General features: G+C 34.9%; 1 protein-coding gene across 3 annotated transcripts in view; it reads left to right on the top strand.

The window, feature by feature from the left end:
• Positions 1-15,662, top strand: part of FZD3 (frizzled class receptor 3) — a 101,795-nt gene extending 86,133 nt beyond the window's left edge. For all 3 annotated transcript variants that reach the window (XM_025874018.2, XM_073892529.1, XM_073892530.1), the window contains one exon: positions 9,649-15,662. In XM_025874018.2, coding sequence (XP_025729803.1) covers positions 9,649-9,862 — 214 coding nt within the window. In that variant the 3' untranslated portion in view covers positions 9,863-15,662. The remainder of the gene's footprint in view (positions 1-9,648) is intronic.
• The last annotated feature ends 2,017 nt before the right edge of the window (positions 15,663-17,679 follow it).

Genomic DNA, 17,679 nt, shown 5'->3' with positions numbered 1-17,679 from the left:
GGTGCCTGGCTGGCCCAGTCGGTAGAGCATGATCTTGGATTTGTGAGTTTTAGCCCCACGTTGGGTATAGGGATTACTTAAAAAAAAAAAAAAAAGGAAGAAAAGAAAAGAAACAGGGGCATTTCCCAGGAATTCAGGGCCCAGAACTAAAGTGACAGTCTACTAAGGGTGTTCTGTGTGGTACATGAATACTCATATTTTAAGACCCTCTGCCATAGCCAGAACGTAAGAGCAGATCTGAAAGATTCTGAGACCCTGTTGAACTTAAAAGTCTAAATAGGGGTTTTCATAATTCCAAAAACCATCTCATGGAAATTTCTTTCTTATCTGTCAGTTTTTAAGTTTATATGTTATCCCTATCTTTTGGCCATTGTTTTCTCATCATCTAATGGTATCTGATTATGAGATAATACACACACACACACACACACACACACACACGCCCCTGCTTCTCAATACTCACTCTAGTCCAGACTCCTTGATGGGTTATTATTTATCTCAATGCTTCATGAAATAAAATAGACTGAGGCAAATACACCTACACATGTATGTCAACTTCAAAGAACAAGTAATTGTTAGATTAGAGGATGGGTAGAAAACGAAGTGGCTGAGTAAGTAGGTGGAGGTTTGGGAATGAGTGTTTAGGTGGTAAGTAGATGACATAAAAAGGGAAAGCTAGGGAATGAATATAATGAAATACTGGTTAAACCAAAATGAATTCAATTATTTATATTAATGGCAGCAACTAGTATAGAGAATCAAAAAGATTAAGTCATCTTTAAGTTTCTTTCATTTTGACTTTGGAATACACCATATTATTTTTTCAGCAAATTAACCGTTCCTATCATTTTGCCTAAGCTTATATTAAATTAATGTACATTTTTATACTGTATATTAGAGTAGATGGTCACAGTGTTGTTTTTTAAAAAAATATTTATTTTGAGAGAGAGAAAGAGCAGGGGGTAGGGGCAGAGGGAGGGAGAGGATGAGAGAGTCTTAAGCAGAGTCCATGCTGAGTGTGGAGTCCAATGTGGGGCTTGATCTCACGACTCTGAGATAATGACCTGAGCCAAAACCAAGAGTCAGACACAACCGATTGTGCCACCTAGGTGCCCCAGTGATAGTGGTTTAAATGACTGGCAAAAGACAAATAAATTTGGTAATTCCCATATATACAGTTGAGATTAAACACTATAATTAAATTTATTTTTCTGTGTAGTTGATTCCTAATTATCCATGGGCAGGTTGTTCATATTCTAGAATTTTGTGATAACCTTATATTTCATTTAAATAAATCGACATAAGAACTCAATATAGTAATTTTTTTCTATGAAAATTGTATCTTTTGAGTCTTATTTGTTAAACTCAAAGATTTAGGTTTTATTTTATTTTATTTTTTTTAAAGATTTTATTTATTTGAGAGAGAGAGAATGAGAGCATGAAAGGGAAGAGGGTCAGAGGGAGAAGCAGACACCCTGCTGAGCAGGGAGCCCGATGCGGGACTTGATCCCGGGACTCCAGGATCATGACCTGAGCCGAAGGCAGTCGCTTAACCAACTGAGCCACCCAGGTGCCCTAGGTTTTATTTTAGAAAATACCCAATTCATATTTTTAAATAATGATTTGTTTTTATTTTTTAATTACTTTGATATCATTCATTAAACTGTATCATACTTGGCTTTTTTCATTTGCCATATTTATTTGAAATAGATGCTTTTGAAGTCATTTGAGAGGTGAAAGATCTCCAAATTACCTGGCAAGTTATATTTGGAAAAATCTTTCACCTAATTTAGGACAATAATCATGATGCAAAATAATAATTATTAACTAGAATAATCTCATTCTGAAATATTTTCATTTGCAAACAGTGTAGTTATTTTACCAAAATATACAAATCAAATTTAAAACTATGTCTTGAATGTGAAATACCTTTTAATAGATAAGAATTAAACGTTCTTGCGGGGAGAAGTAAGATGGTGAAGGAGTAGGAGACCTAAATTTCGTCTGGTCCCAGGAATTCAGCTACATAGTTATCAAACCATTCTGAACACCTACAAACTCAACAGGAAATTGAAGAAAAGAATAGCAGCAATTCTATGAACAGAAAAGTGACCACTTTCTGGAAGTGTATATTTTTCTGGGGTCGTTGTTACCCTTTTAGCATTTTGTTCGCTCATTCATCTGTTCTCCTCTGGACAAAATGACAAGATGGAAAAACTCACCTCAAAAAAAAAGAACAAGAGGCAGTACTGACTGCCAGGGACCTAATCAATACAGACATTAGTAAGATGTCAGAACTAGAGTTCAGAATGATGATTATAAAGATGGGCTTGAAAAAAGCATTGAAGACACTAGAGAACCCTTTCTGGAGAAATAAAAGAACTAATATCTAATCAAGTCGAAATCAAAAAGGCTATTAATGAGGTGCAATCAAAAATGTAGGCTCTAACTGCTAGGATAAATGAGGCAGAAGAGAGAATTAGTGATATAGAAGACCAAATGATGGAGCATAAAGAAGCTGAGAAAAAGAGAGAAACGACTACTGGATCATGATGGCAGAATTCAAGAGATAAGTGATACCATAAGACAAAACAATATTAGAATAATTGGGATCCCAGAAGAAGAAAGAGAGAGGGGGGCAGAAGATATATGAGAGCAAATTACAGTGGAGAACTTCCCTAATTTGGGGAAGGAGCATTTTGGCATCAAAATCCAGGAGGCACAGGGAACCATCTCTCAAAATCAAAAAAAATAGGCCAATACCCAACATCTAATAGTAAAACTCACAAATCTCAGAGACAAAGAGAAAATCCTGAAAGCAGCTCTGGACAAGAGGTCTGTAATCTACAATGGTAGAAACATTAGATTGGCAACAGACCTACCCACAGAGACCTGGCAGGCCCGAAAGGACTGGCTTGATATATTCAGAGCACTAAAAGAGAAAAATATGCAGCCAAGATTACTATATCCAGCTAGGCTGTCATTGAAAATAGGAGAGATAAAAAGCTTCCAGGATAAACAAAAACTAAAAGAAATATTGAAGGGGGTCCTCTAAGCAAAGAGAGAGCCTAAAAGTAACATAGACCAGAAAGGAACACAGACAATATACAGTAACAGTCACCTTTCAGGCAATACAATGGCACTAAATTCGTATCTTTCAACAGTTACCCTGAATGTAAATGGACTAAATGCCCCAATCAAAAGACATGGGGTACAGTTTGGATTAAAAAACAAGACCTATTGATATGCTGTCTGCAAGAGACTCATTTTAGACCCAAAGACACCTCCAGATTTAAAGTGTGGGGGTGGAAAATAATTTACCGTGCTAATGGACATCAAAAGAAAGCTGGGGTGGCAATCCTTATATCAGACAAATTAGATTTTAAACCAAAGACTGTAATAAGAGATGAGGAAGGACACGATGTCCTACTTAAAGGGTCTATCCAACAAGAAGATCTAACAATTGTAAATATCTATGCCCCTAACATGGGAGCAGCCAATTACATAAGCCAATTAATAACAAAAGCAAAGAAACACATCAACAAAAATACAATAATAGTGGGGGACTTTAACACCCCCCTCACTGAAATGGACAGATCATCTAAGCAAAAGATCAACAAGGAAATTAAGGCTTTAAATGACACACTGGACTAGATGGACTTCACAGATATATTCAGAACATTCCATCCCAAAGCAACAGAATACACATTCTTCTCTAGTGCCCATGGAACATTCTCCAGAATAGATCACATCCTGGGTCACAAATCAGGTCTCAACCAGTACCAAAAGATTGGGATCATTCCCTGCATATTTTCGGACCACAGTGCTTTGAAACTAGAACTCAATCACAAGAGGAAAGTTGGAAAGAACTCAAATACATGGAGGCTAAAGAGCATCCTACTGAAGAATGAATAGGTCAACCAGGAAATCAAAGAAGAATTTAAAAAATTCATGGAAACAAATGAAAACACAACTGTTCAAAATCTTTGGGATGCAGCAAAGGCGGTCCTAAGAGGAAAATATATAGCAATACAAGCCTTTCTCAAGAAACAAGAAAGGTCTCAAATACACAACCTAACCCTACACTGAAAGGAGCTGGAGAAAGAACAGCAAATAAAACCTAAACCCAGCAGGAGAAGAGAAATAATAAAGATTAGAGCAGAAATCAATGAAATAGAAACCAAAAGAACAGTAGAACAGATCAACGAAACTAGGAGCTGGTTCTTTGAAAGAATTAATAAGATTGATAAACCCCTGCCCAGACTTATCAAAAAGAAAATAGAAAGGACCCAAATAAAATCATGAATGAAAGAGGAGAGATCACAGCCAACACTAAAGAAATACAAACAATTATAAGAACATATTATGAGCAACTATATGCCAGCAAATTAGATAATCTGGAAGAATTGGATGCATTCCCAGAGACGTATAAACTACCAAAACTAAAGCAGGAAGAAAGAGAAAACCTGAACAGACTTATGACCACTAAGGAAATTGAAGCAGTAATCAAAAATCTCCCAACAAACAAGAGCTCAAGGCCAGATGGCTTCCCAGGGGAATTCTACCAAACATTTAAAGAAGAATTAATACCTATTCTGAAACTGTTCCAAAAAATAGAAATAGAAGGAAAACTTCCAAACTCATTTTATGAGGCCAGCATTACCTTGATCCCCAAACCAAAGACCCCATCAAAAAGGAGAACTACAGACCAATATCCTTGATGAACATGGATGCAAAAATTCTCACCAAAATACTAGCCAATAGGATCTAACAGTACATTAAAAGGATTATTCACCACGACCAAGTGGGATTTATCCCTGGGCTGCAAGATTGGTTCAACATCTGCAAATCAATCAATGTGATACAATACATTAATAAAAGAAAGAACAAGAACCATATGATCCTCTCAATAGATGCAGAAAAAAGCATTTGATAAAGTACAGCATTCTTTCTTGATTAAAACTCTTCAGAGTGTAGGGATAGAGGGTACAAACCTCAATATCATAAAAGCCATCTATGAAAAACCCACAGCGAATATCATTCTCAATGGGGAAAAACTGACAGCTTTTCCCCTAAGGTCAGGAACACGGCAGGGATGTCCACTATCATCACTGCTATTCAGCATAGTACTAGAAGTCCTACCCTCAGCAATCAGACAACAAAAAGAAATAAAAGACATCCAAATCGTCAAAGAAGAAGTCAAACTCTAACTTTTTGCAGATGATATGATACTTTATGTGGAAAACCCAAAAGACTCTACCCCAAAAGTGCTAGAACTCATACAGGAATTCAGTAAAGTGGCAGGATATAAAATCAGTGCACAGAAATCAGTTGCATTTCTATACACCAACAACAAGACAGAAGAGGAGAAATTAAGGAGTCAATCCCATTTATAATTGCCACCCAAAACCATAAGATACCTAGGAATAAATCTAACCAAAGAGGCAAAGAATCTGTACTCAGAAAACTATAGAATACTCATGAAAGAAATGGAGGAAGACACAAAGAAATGGAAAAACATTCCATGCTTATGGATTGGAAGAACAAATATTGTTAAAACGTCTATGCTACCTAGAGCAAGCTATGCATTTAATGCAATCCCTATCAAAATACCATCTACTTTTTTCAAAGAAATGGAACAAATAATCCTAAAATTTGTATGGAACCAGAAAGACCCCATAATAGCCAGAGGAATGTTGAAAAAGCAAAGCAAAGCTGGTGGCATCACAATTCTGGACTTCAATCTCTATCACAAAGCTGTCGTCATCAAGACAGTATGGTACTGGCACAAAAACAGACACATAGATCAGTGGAACAGAATAGAGAGCCCGGAAATGGACCCTCAACACTATGCTCAACTAATCTTTGACAAAGCAGGAAGGAAAATCCAATGGAAAAAAGACAGTCGCTTCAATAAATGGTATTGGGAAAATTGGACAGCCACATGCAGAAGAATGAAACTGGACCATTGCCTTACACCACACACAAAAATAGACTCAAAATGGATGAAAGACCTAAATGTGAGACAGGAATCCATCAAAATCCTTGAGGAGAGCACAGGCAGCAACCTCTTCTGCCTCAACCACAGCAAATCCTTCCTAGACACATCGCCAAAGGCAAGGGAAGCAAGGGTAAAAATGAACTGCTGGGACTTGATCAAGATAAAACGCTTTTGCACAGGAAGGAAATAGTCAACAAAACCAAAAGACATCCAACAGAATGGGAGAAGATATTTGCAAATGACATATCAGATAAAGGGCTAGTATCCAAAATCTGTAAAGAACTTCTCAAACTCAACACCCAAAGAACAAATAATCCAATTAAGAAATGGGCAGAAGATATGAACAGACATTTCTGCAAAGAAGACGTCCAGGTCACCAACAGACACATGAAAAAGTGCTCAACATCACTTCACATCAGAGAAATCCAAATCAAAACCTAAATGAGATACCACCTCACACCAATCAGAATGGCTAAAATTAACAAGTCAGGAAACGACAGATGTTGGCGGGGATGTGGAGAAAGGGGAACCTCCTACACTGTTGATGGGAATGCAAGCTGGTGCAACCACTCTGGAAAACAGTATGGAGGTTCCTCAAAAAGCTGAAAATAGAGCTACCCTACTACCCAGCAATTGCACTACTGGGTATTTACCATAAAGATACAAATGTAGTGATCTGAAGGGGCACATGCACCCCAATGTTTATAGCAGCAGTGTCCACAATAGCCAAACTATGGAAAGAGCCTAGATGTCCATCAACAGATGAATGGATAAAGAAGATGTGGTATATATATATATATATATATATATATATATATATACACATACATACACAATGGAATATTATGCAGCCATCAGAAAGATGAAGTCTTGCCTTTTGTAACTACATGGATGGAACTTTGAAATAAGCGAAATAAGTCAATCAGAGAAAGACAAGTATCATATGATCTCACTGATATGAGGAATTTTAGAAACAAGACAGAGGATTGTAGGGGAAAGGAGAGAATAATGAAAGAAGACAAAACCAGAGAGGGAGACAAACCATAAGAGACTCTTAACCTCAGGAAACAAACAGAGGGTTGCTGGAGTGGTGGGGGTGGGAGGGATGGGGTGGCTGGGTGATGGACATTGGGGAGGGTATGTTCTATGGTGAGCGCTGTGGATTGTGTAAGACTGATGAATCACAGACCTGTACCTGTGAAACAAATAATACATTAGATGTTAGTTAAAAAAAAAAAAATTAAATGCTCTTTTACCTACTAACATAAGAAATTTTAAAAATATTTAAAATGCATCTTTTCATTCTTAAATTTTTTTTGCTTTATTCAGACTGAAAACAAAAGACATGCTTTCTTTTTATCATTTTAAAAGGATTTCTGGGGCACCCTGCTGCCTCATTTGGTGGAGCACACAACTCTTGGTCTCAGGGTTGTGAGTTCAAGTCCCACGCTGAGGGTAGAGCTTACTTAAAAATAAAACCTTTAGGGCACCTGGGTGGCTCCCACTCCCCCCACTTGTGTTCCCTCTCTTGCTGTGTCTCTCTCTGTCAAATAAATAAATAAGATATTTTTAAAAAAAGAAAATCTTTAAAAAATAAAAAGTAGGGGCATCTGGGTGGCTCCAGCAGTTGGGCATCCAACTCTTGGTTTTGGCTCAGGTCATGATCTTGGGTTCATGAGATCAAGCCATGTGGGGCTCCACGCTGAGCAGGGAGTCTGCTTCTCTTCTTCTGCCCCTCCCCCCACTTGTGTGCTCTCTCACTCTCTCTAAAATAAATGGATAAATCTTTTAATAAAAATAAAAAATAAATAAAAGGACGTCTCAATTTAAAAAAAAAATATTTGAGGGAGAAAGATCATGAGCTGGGGAGAGGGGCAGAGGGAGAAGCAGGCTCCCTACTGAGCAGGGAGGCTGTGGCTGGGCCACATCCCAGATCCCTGGGAACATGACCTGAGCTGAAGGCACATGCTTAACCCACTGAGCTACCCAGGTACCCCAGAGCTTCTCAGTTTTTTAACTCTGATCTGATGAAAACATTTGACAAGCACTTCTGTAAAACTGGGTTACCTCAGTAGTGTATGAACCAGTCTTTAAAATCTTTAAATTTTGTAAATGATTCATATTGAGTCCTGAAATTTGTAATTATTATGAAGTAATGATAAATGAATTATTTTGACAGCCAATAGGTCTTCAGCTGCTTATGATTCATTCTTTTGATGACCATTTTTAAAAATTTATTTTATTTTTTAGAGAGAGAAAAGCACACATGTGAGCAGGGGATGCAGTAGGGAAAGGGGCAGAGGAGAGAGAGAGAATCTTAAGCAGCCTCCATGCCCAGCATGGAGCCCCACACAGGGCTGATCTCACAACCATGAGATCACAACCTGAGCCGAAATCAAGAGTCAGACGCTCAACCAATTGAGCCAGGCAGGCACCTCTGATGACTATTTTTTTTAAAGATTTTATTTATTTATTTGAGAGAGAATGAGAGAGAGCGAGCACAAGAGGGGGGAGGTTCAGAGGGAGAAGGAGACTCCCTGCTGAGCAGGGAGCCCAATACGGGACTTGATCCTGGGACTCCAGGATCATGACCTGAGCTGAAGGCAGTCACTTAACCAACCAACTGAGCCACCTACGTGCCCCTCCAATGACTATTTTAAAAAGGAATGGCCTGCTATATCCTTTTTAATTTTAGCAATATTAAAGTAAAATTTAATATATATTAATTAAAGTTATAAATTATATTCAGTTACATTTTCTTTGAGCTTTGTTATCCTAAATTACTTTTTTACAAAGAGGTGTATGTAAGTGTGTTTTCTTATCTCTGATGCTCCCACTGTTGTCTTTCAAGTCGTCTCTTGACGACTGCCTGCCTGCAATACGCAGTGTAGCGCGGTTCACATACATTTTACTTCTCAAAAGCTGGGTCTTGGGCTAGGGGTAAGGAGAGAATTTGCTTTATCTGGAATATAGTTACAAATGTTATGAGGATGTTACTGGAGTATTTAAATAGATGTAGCTTTTATGAAATAGCATCTTCACAGCCTCAAGCCCTAATGAAAAGTAATTAAGAGACATTTACAGGTAGTTGTTCAGCTGTTGACTGGGCTATCTAGAAAGAAGCTGTCGGCACATACTGTCATAATTGCTTGACAATTCATTCACCTTTTTTTTTAGGTTACACTAATTTCTCCTCTAATTTCATATGCTCCCTCTTTCAACCCTAGTCTTTCAGTAAAATTTGAGTTTGTTGTACTACTAATTATAACCAGCCTTATAGACTCCCTGGGACAATGCCGTATTTCTTCTATTCTTGTTCCTCCTCTGCCAAAACCCACCTCATGATGCAAAATTCATTTGAATGTGGAAAGTATCCATACTTCGCAGGTAGCTCTGTATCAGTCAGCTCTATTTAACTTTAGCTTCTGTCCCTTTGCAAAGAATAAGACCTTAATTCTGAATTTAATGAGATGGGTTTCTCCCTTTCTGGTCAACCATGTGAATAAGTCTACTTTTTGAAATTACTGTAAAATCATCAAAAGTTGGTTGTTACTTTTTCACTTGTTGGTTTCTAATCATTTTACGTAATGAGGCATTTTCATGACAGTTCTTAGTTTTCTGGTTCAAAATAAACTCTTGTGTGTTAGGTACACTCCCTGCAGTTACAGAGGAATGGAAGAGAGACTACCTCACGGCAGCATGTCACGACTGACGGATCACTCGAGGCACAGTAGCTCTCATCGGCTCAATGAACAGTCCCGACATAGCAGCATCAGAGACCTCAGTAATAATCCCATGACTCACATCACCCACGGTACCAGCATGAATCGGGTTATTGAAGAAGATGGAACCAGTGCTTAAATTGTCCGAAGGTGGAAAACTTGCGCTATTTAAAAAGCAGATTTTATTCTTTGCCTTTGCATGACTGATTGCTGTAACTCACTGTTATCATGCTTTCAGTCAGGTGCAGATTGTGTCCATTGGAAAAGTAAACTTTTGCTTTTTATATTGCATCAAACTTGGAACATCAAGGCATCAAAAATGCTAATAATTATATCATCACATAAATAATTCTTATTTCTAGGTTATGAAGAGATAATTATTTGTCTGGTAAGCATTTTTATAAACCCACTTATTTTATATTTAGAAAAACCCTAAATGTGTGGTGACTGCTTTGTAGTGAACTTTCATATGATATCAGCTAGTTGTGAGATAACATTCTGGTAGTTGTATTAATAAAACAAAATTTCAGAATTAAGGAAATTTTCTATGCAAGGCTTATTTCTCAAATGAATAGTTGGACTTTGTAGTTTTCTTTCCACTAAGTGAAGAAGAACTATGTTTTTAAACTGTCAGAGAATTTGATAAATCAGCAAGGGTATTTTAGCTAATAGGATATAAGATCAGTGGAAGAATCTGAATAGTCTACTGAATGCTCTTTAAAAATTCTGTCAAAATAATCTTCATCCAGAGACATACAGGATTAGGTTTCACAATGGAATAAAAGGCGGAGATGGACATTTTTTCTCTATAATTGTGCTCTTTATTACTTTTGTAAATATTACTTTTACTGGCTATGTTTTTATAACTTAACCATATGCATGGTGGAAGTTTAATTTGTAGTCATCTTTTCCCATGTAGTAGTATTGATTCACAGAGAACTTCATGTTCAAATCTGTTCCATGGAGGCATGTAATAAGATAAACATCACACATTATAAACATTTTTGTGGGAATCACAATTACAAAATGGCAAAATGTTTTCTCTATATTCTTTGTTGTATTTTTCTACAGTGAGATGTGATCTTGCCAAAGCCACCAGATCTTGGTACCCAGGCCCCTCCTATCAGTGACTTGATTGTCTGCATTTGCATTGCCCAGTAGCCATTAGGCTACAGCTTTTTGCCCCACGTTCTTGTTTTCAGATTCTGGGTTGTTTTTTTTTTACAGTTGAAATATATATAACCTAAGTCCAAAGTGGTGATTGAGGTATTTGAAAATCACTGTAACTAAATGAAGCATGATTAGTCTTGCTGTGAAGTATAATATTTTAGTCTTACCAATATCAATTCAAAAATGTTTGACATTTTGTCATGTACTGTTTAAATCAATTTACAATAAAAACTACAAACTTTATTAGGCATGAAATTGCTTAGAAGGGAAAGAAAAATTGTGGAAAATGCTGGATGTGTTTTATAGAAAAGCGTATTTAAACAAGTGGTCCTCAGCCCTGACTATAGATAAGAATCACTTGCAGAACCTCTGATGCTCACCACCTTCCTCTTATTCAGAGGAGAATTAGTAGTTTTTTTTAAAAAGCTTTCTAGGTGATTCCAATCTGCAGCCGGGCTACAGGCTGTTTCAAATATGATAATGAGCTGATGGCATCATATTATATCACATAAATATCTAGCTGGACTCAGTGTTGTGCTTTTGTATCATTATCTGATATACATCTGTTCTTCGTTTTATTGTCCATTATAAATGTGGAATTTGGGGCCCCACCCCTAAAGATTCATATTCAGTAAGTAAAGTCAAATTTTAAAGTCTGTAGTTCTAAAAATACTACAGGTGATTCTTAATGCAGGTAATCCAAGAATCACACTTTGGAAAATATTCCAAGACTCTAGAGAGGCCTGGCTTTGTCACATGCCAGTTTTGTCACCTTTAACAAGTAAACTTCTCTGAGCCTCAGTTCCCTTGTTTATAAAAGAAGATAGAAAATAAGTACCTACCTCACAAAGTTGTCAAATGGGGATCACATGAAAAAATCATATGAAAGCTTTCTGAAAACTGTAAAGCATTATGAAATATAAGGGGTTAAGATTATTAAGGATTTAAGAGATTTGTTTGAGGGCTACTATAGTACATTCCTTGACATGTGTTTAATTCATGTGTACTTTTTTCTCTCCTTTAAAATAAAAAATACCAAGAAATTAGGTTTTGAAAAAAAGCCTTTCATCAAGTACAAAAATCAGTTTTCTGATAATTTGTATATCATGTTTTTTCAAAATACATATATCTTATTGTTTATGATGTGCTCTTTATAGAAAATATTTGAACATTTAGCCCCAAAGCATTTTTCTTTTTCCTCTGTCTTCATCGTCTTTCTCCTTGGAACTGGAGTTAGTACTGGATAGGCAGAATCTAAATTCCCTCATAACTGACAATTAGTAAACCTTTCCTCTGAAGGCCAAATTTACAACAACTCATTTATACAGTAACTTAGTAATTCATAAGGCTTTTTTTCTGAGAATCTCCCCTGAGAACAGCATGAGAGGACCAAAACAAACATTCAGAAACAAAAATAAGAAGTTAAAATAGAAGGTACCAGTTTGAGCTCAAAGATGTCATCCATCGCCATCTGCATTATATTATCAATTGCCAAAATGTTAATTGATTTTCTTGTATAAGTAGGCCAAGTGTAGACAGTTATGAAAATCTTAACTTTGTACTCCCTGTTTTTTATATATGCATTTTACCTTCTTTGTTAAACTCACTGTCAGCATATATGTAAATGCTATGTTGATATTTCAGTTACTTTAAGTGTCTTAATTTTGCTCCACAAAATTTATTTAATATCATCAGTGCATTGTTTTAGATAACAGTATTTAGTTTGGGTCATGTTATTCATCAAACTGGTGCTTTAAATTAAGAATTTTTTTTAAGAAACAGCTAAAGAACTATGGCAAACCGGCAATTTCAAAGTCTCAGTTCCCTTAAACCAACTTGAACAAGTTGGGACAGCTTTCTTACCATCTGTTTAACTTTAATTTGTGTTTTGATTGGCATGTGATAATGTTTAGTATTTTATTTATACAGCTGACAACTGAGAAAATAATAGTTCTCTCTAAAATGTTAATATATAATCAAGAGGCTTTCAAAAAGTACTTCGATTTCACCAATACTGTTTAATTTGTTCAATAATTAAAGCAAAAGATAATATTAAGCTCAAAACAATAATTGGTTTCAAAGAAGAATTGATTAATAACTACAAAGTGCTTAGTATATAGTAGGTTTTTCAATATTTATGAATGAACAACACTTGTCATAAAACTCACTTTTAGCCTTAGTAGTGAGATTCTCACCTCAAAGGAATTTGAAGGATCTAAATTTAAATTGAGTGAAATGAAGTCTCTCCTTTACCAGAATAACATGTGGCAAGTAGTAAATACGTAACTTGCACAAGAAATATATACACAAACTTGTACCAACACTTTATTAATTTTAAAAGGTGAATAGCAATTCTTAGAAGTATTTAAGCTCTTGTTGGTTTTATGTTAAGTTAGATCTTTGTATACCAGTTGGGTAAATGAACATTCAAGCAAACCTTTATTAGTAATGATTTTCAGCTTCTTAGAGCAAATGTATGAAAATTCTAAGAATCTCTTTAATTTAGAAAAAATTTACTACATTTTAGCCTACCTCATTAGTTTCTTTGTGATAAGAGCTGGATATAACAAGTTGTAACTATCTTGGTTGAGGCTATATCCCTGTGATATAAAAGGAACTACTTAAAAAATTTTTTTAGTGGATCGTTGGCCAGAGCTTAGAAAACAGTAACATACCAAAATTTAATTATGATGATATTTATACTGCTTTTGACATGCCAAAGCTATATTTACATATTATCACTTGGATGACTTACATAGTCTAGTGCAGTGAAAATTCCATTAGGCTTGGAATTCAAAGACCCATAATTATGATGTGAGCTGGACAGGTCATTTAGTCTCCCATTTCTTCAGTATAAAATGAGGATAAGGTAATTTTTGGTCCCAAAACCTACCTCACTGGACTTTGGTTGTAAGGATCAAATGAGATAACATATGTTATCGTGCTCTGTAACCTTTAAATTGCTCTACGGATATTATTTGTTTTTGTTAGAACTTGGGGGTTATAGAAAACAAGGATATATGGTCTTCAGTAGTATTTAGCAGCAACAACAAAGTAGGCCATTAGACCAGTATTCGTTTGGTATAATCTTTGAGTCAACAATTCAGTTAACCTTTTAAAAATGAGGTTCTTTTTCAAGAGTAGCTATGCCCTTAAACTGTGTTTGCTGTTTAATATATGTATACCCCAGAGCATGATTTCAAATTTATACAGTTAAATTTGTAGGTCACTCTCAACAGAAATTTGGGGATCTCCATTATATTTTTCTTTTGATATGGAATTATATAAATTGACTCCATTGAAACTTATAAGAAAAATATATATAAACAGTATAGACCCTATAACTTTTTTTCCTTTGAGGACTTTCATGTGCCTAACTCTTTCTGATTAAGAACAAATTTTAAAAAGTTAATAACCATAACTTGATATTCATCATGGCAAAACTTTAAATTTTAAGTTGTAACATTATCTTAATTGTATGTTTGTATATATAATTTTTTAAACCTACATAAAGTAAGGATTTTGCCATTCTTTTCCACACATCAACACACAAAAGAGCATTTTTATGGAACCTGGATTTACAAAGGAATTCATGATTCTTCTAAACTTCTTTTATGCCTTTTCAGATTAAAATAAAAAATGTTCGTATTCAATTCATTTGTTTTCCAGTAGCCGCATTTATACATTATTCTTATGTCATTTCTGTTTTATATGAAAGGAATTACATTGACATCTCTTCATAATTTAGTTTTTTTTGTTCCAGTGATATGAGAGGGAAAGAAATAGGACTAAGCAACCTTACCCTTCATCTGACTGTACACAGTCTCCTGGGATTTTTTTCTAGTTTAATTTTAACCCAAATTTCTTTAATAGTCAAACTGACATAGGAGTATAATTTTCTCCCAAGATCCAAAATCTTCTAGGAAAGAAAATGTTACGGTCCACCTAAAACCAGCTATTTCTTAGACATTTCCATTTGGTTGATTTGCAGAGATTTAATATAATAAGTTAATAAGCATAGTACCTATTCCATGATCTCTAATTAGAAAATAAAATTTTGTTGCCATAAAGATAAAAGAAAGTAAAGTGTCACTTATATTTAGTCAAATCCCACACCGGTACATTACTTACTACAAAAGAGAGTAGTTCAGTCTTTTTAAATGCATTAAAGAATAGTTCCCTTCAGATTATCTTTTTTAAATGATCATTTATCTCAGGAAATCTATTGTGTCCTTTCTTGGACATCTTCATTGGTATGCTAGCATTGCTTTTAATTTATCCTCATTTTATTGGCTACTGTCACCAGTTTTCCCTGATAAGTAAGTTTTTTACTTTGTAATAATTCAGAATTTGAAGATTCAGTGTTCTATTATTGTGGTAATTACCATTTACTAGTAACTTTAGTATTTATAAGACAGTGATATTTTTAAGTTTGTTATTTTATCATATTTCCTGAAGTAGGGTGAACTACTTTATCGTTGTTGTTGTAGCAGCCCTAAGGTTTTTGTTATATAATAAGTCAGCTTGTGTATATTGCTAACTTGCAAATATTTCTTTGTGTTGTGCTTATTGACTTAAAAGAAAAACTTTAGAGCTTCATAATTTCTGTTTTCTGAATTGGCAGATTTCTTTCCCTAATGCTTAGTAGAAATGCATCATGTTATTTTTTAAATACCATAGAATTTTGAGTCGGGAGACCTGATTTCTAGTATTGCCTCTGTTTTCAATGAGCTTTGTAACTTTGAAATTTTACCTCTTGGGACCTCAGGTTTTCTCATCTGTAAATGAAAGAAAACAAGGGACTTAGATTAGGTAGTGTTTCAAATTCCACCTGCCTGTAATTTGGTTGTCCCTTACCATTTTGTAGTCATTATTCTGGCTTACTTTTATAAAGGTTAAAGAAATAAAAGTGAAAGAAAGGTTACAAATAATTGACATGACCTTTTTTTTTTTCCCATAGGAAAAGTCTCCTAAAGCACCAACATAAGCACCTTAAAACTGATATACAGGAGAAAAATGACATAAAATTTTGTGGTCTTTGTTCTCTTAAATATGAATGTAGCTAGTTAGCCTAAACTTTAAACAAAATGTATTCATGATAAAATTAGTGAACAAAGCAGTGACAGTGCTGGCCCATATAGCTAATTAAAAAGCTCTCAGGTTTTACCAACATTAAAATGATTTTAAAATGTAAAAGTAATTTCGGAGGTGTGGATTGAAATTTTTCTGCTCAATACTTATTCTTACAAAATGTTCTTAGATTCATTGAATAAGTATAGTTGCCAGATTGCCATGAGCAATGTCCTGCTCTAAAATATTAGAGATAGATGTGGTTATTTTTAATTTTTTTTTCTGGCTATGCAGAAGATGTTTTCATAAAGCCTTCTTAACTATCTAATAAGATGTCAAGATTCTGTTAGCACCATCTCTCAGCAGAGTTCTATTGTACAGTTGTGTTCTCTGAGAACCAGGCCAAGGAGGTTCCTGTTACTTTTAAAGATCTTTGTCTTTTGCTGATTATCTGCATTAGCTTAGATCAACCTATGGAACACATTGGTCTATAGATATATAATCAAGGTACTGGGTTTGGTGTCTGATGGGTAGAGAAGAATAATGGAAAGTTGATGTAGGAAAATGTACTGGTTTCTGGTGTGTTCTTTGGCTATATGCGTGATTCCTTGTCTTTGGTCAGTTCTCTGTATCGGATAAATTTCTGGCTTCCAGAAATTAAATTAGATGACCAGGTTCTCTCATTCAGGCATAGCTATGTTACAATATTATTTTGTAATTGCCTGTAAAGAAAAAAAAAACCTCTATTTTCAGTTCTCTGGCTCTGCATGTTTTGTTACTACATTTGTTAAACTTGAATCTGAGGTCCCAACATTTCATTGAAGATTTTCTGGGTTTTGATAATGGGAGCTTCTGTAAGATAAAGCAGATAATCCTAGTGTGATTTAATTTATATTTATCTACCCACCATTTTTCTATTTCTCTAACTACTTCTCCCCTCCCCAGTTTTGAAAAGAACATTTATAATTGTCTTCCTTTACTCCCTTAGCCCTACCTCAGATAATTTTTCCCTGAACTACTCCAGTCGGCAGAAACATTTAATAAGAAATAATTCTATATTTCTGGGATAAGATCAACACAGAAGTTCTTTACATTGAACTGAGGTGAATATGTACTTGAAAATACTGTATTTTCTTTATATGTGAACTTAAAATTATTTTTTTTTAATCATAAAAAGGAGTCTCTCATTTTGAAAATATTAGTCTGGAAGTTCTCTTGTCATCAGGTGCTATTTCGGCCTTTGCTGTGAGTTATCAGAGTAAATCTGAATTCTTTATCATTCATCTTTTTAAAAAAATTAACTTCTCTAGAATTATTCCATTTCACATATCTTTAACACCAACTTCAACTTTTCTGCTTTTTTTTCAAATGCAAAATTTTATTTTTGAGAGTTTTATTTTTTCATTGAAGTTTCAAAGTATTACATATTGTGAAGGAGTGACTGCAGTTTAGACATTTACTTTGGTTATGATAAAGCTATTACCACCACCATTGCTTTCCCCAGCCCCAAAAAGAGAAGTTCATTTGACACTCAAAAGCTATTAAATTGTCTTATTTTTGTTATTTGAAAGAGCTATGGAAACTTTCTTCTAATTTAAAAATTGTTTAACTTAGAAAATACTGACTTTGCTGTATTTTAATCTGATAGTGAATTTAGGGGATTATTTATATAGATATATGTGTCTATAATTAATAATAGCTATTAGTTATTTCACT

The sequence above is a fragment of the Callorhinus ursinus genome, unplaced genomic scaffold (assembly GCF_003265705.2).
Source record: "Callorhinus ursinus isolate GAN/ISIS: 27379988/994484 unplaced genomic scaffold, GSC_fseal_2.0 scaffold4, whole genome shotgun sequence".
NCBI lineage: Eukaryota > Metazoa > Chordata > Mammalia > Carnivora > Otariidae > Callorhinus > Callorhinus ursinus.
The sequence above is the reverse complement of the archived record's forward strand: the minus strand, read 5'-3'. Positions and strand labels throughout refer to the sequence as shown.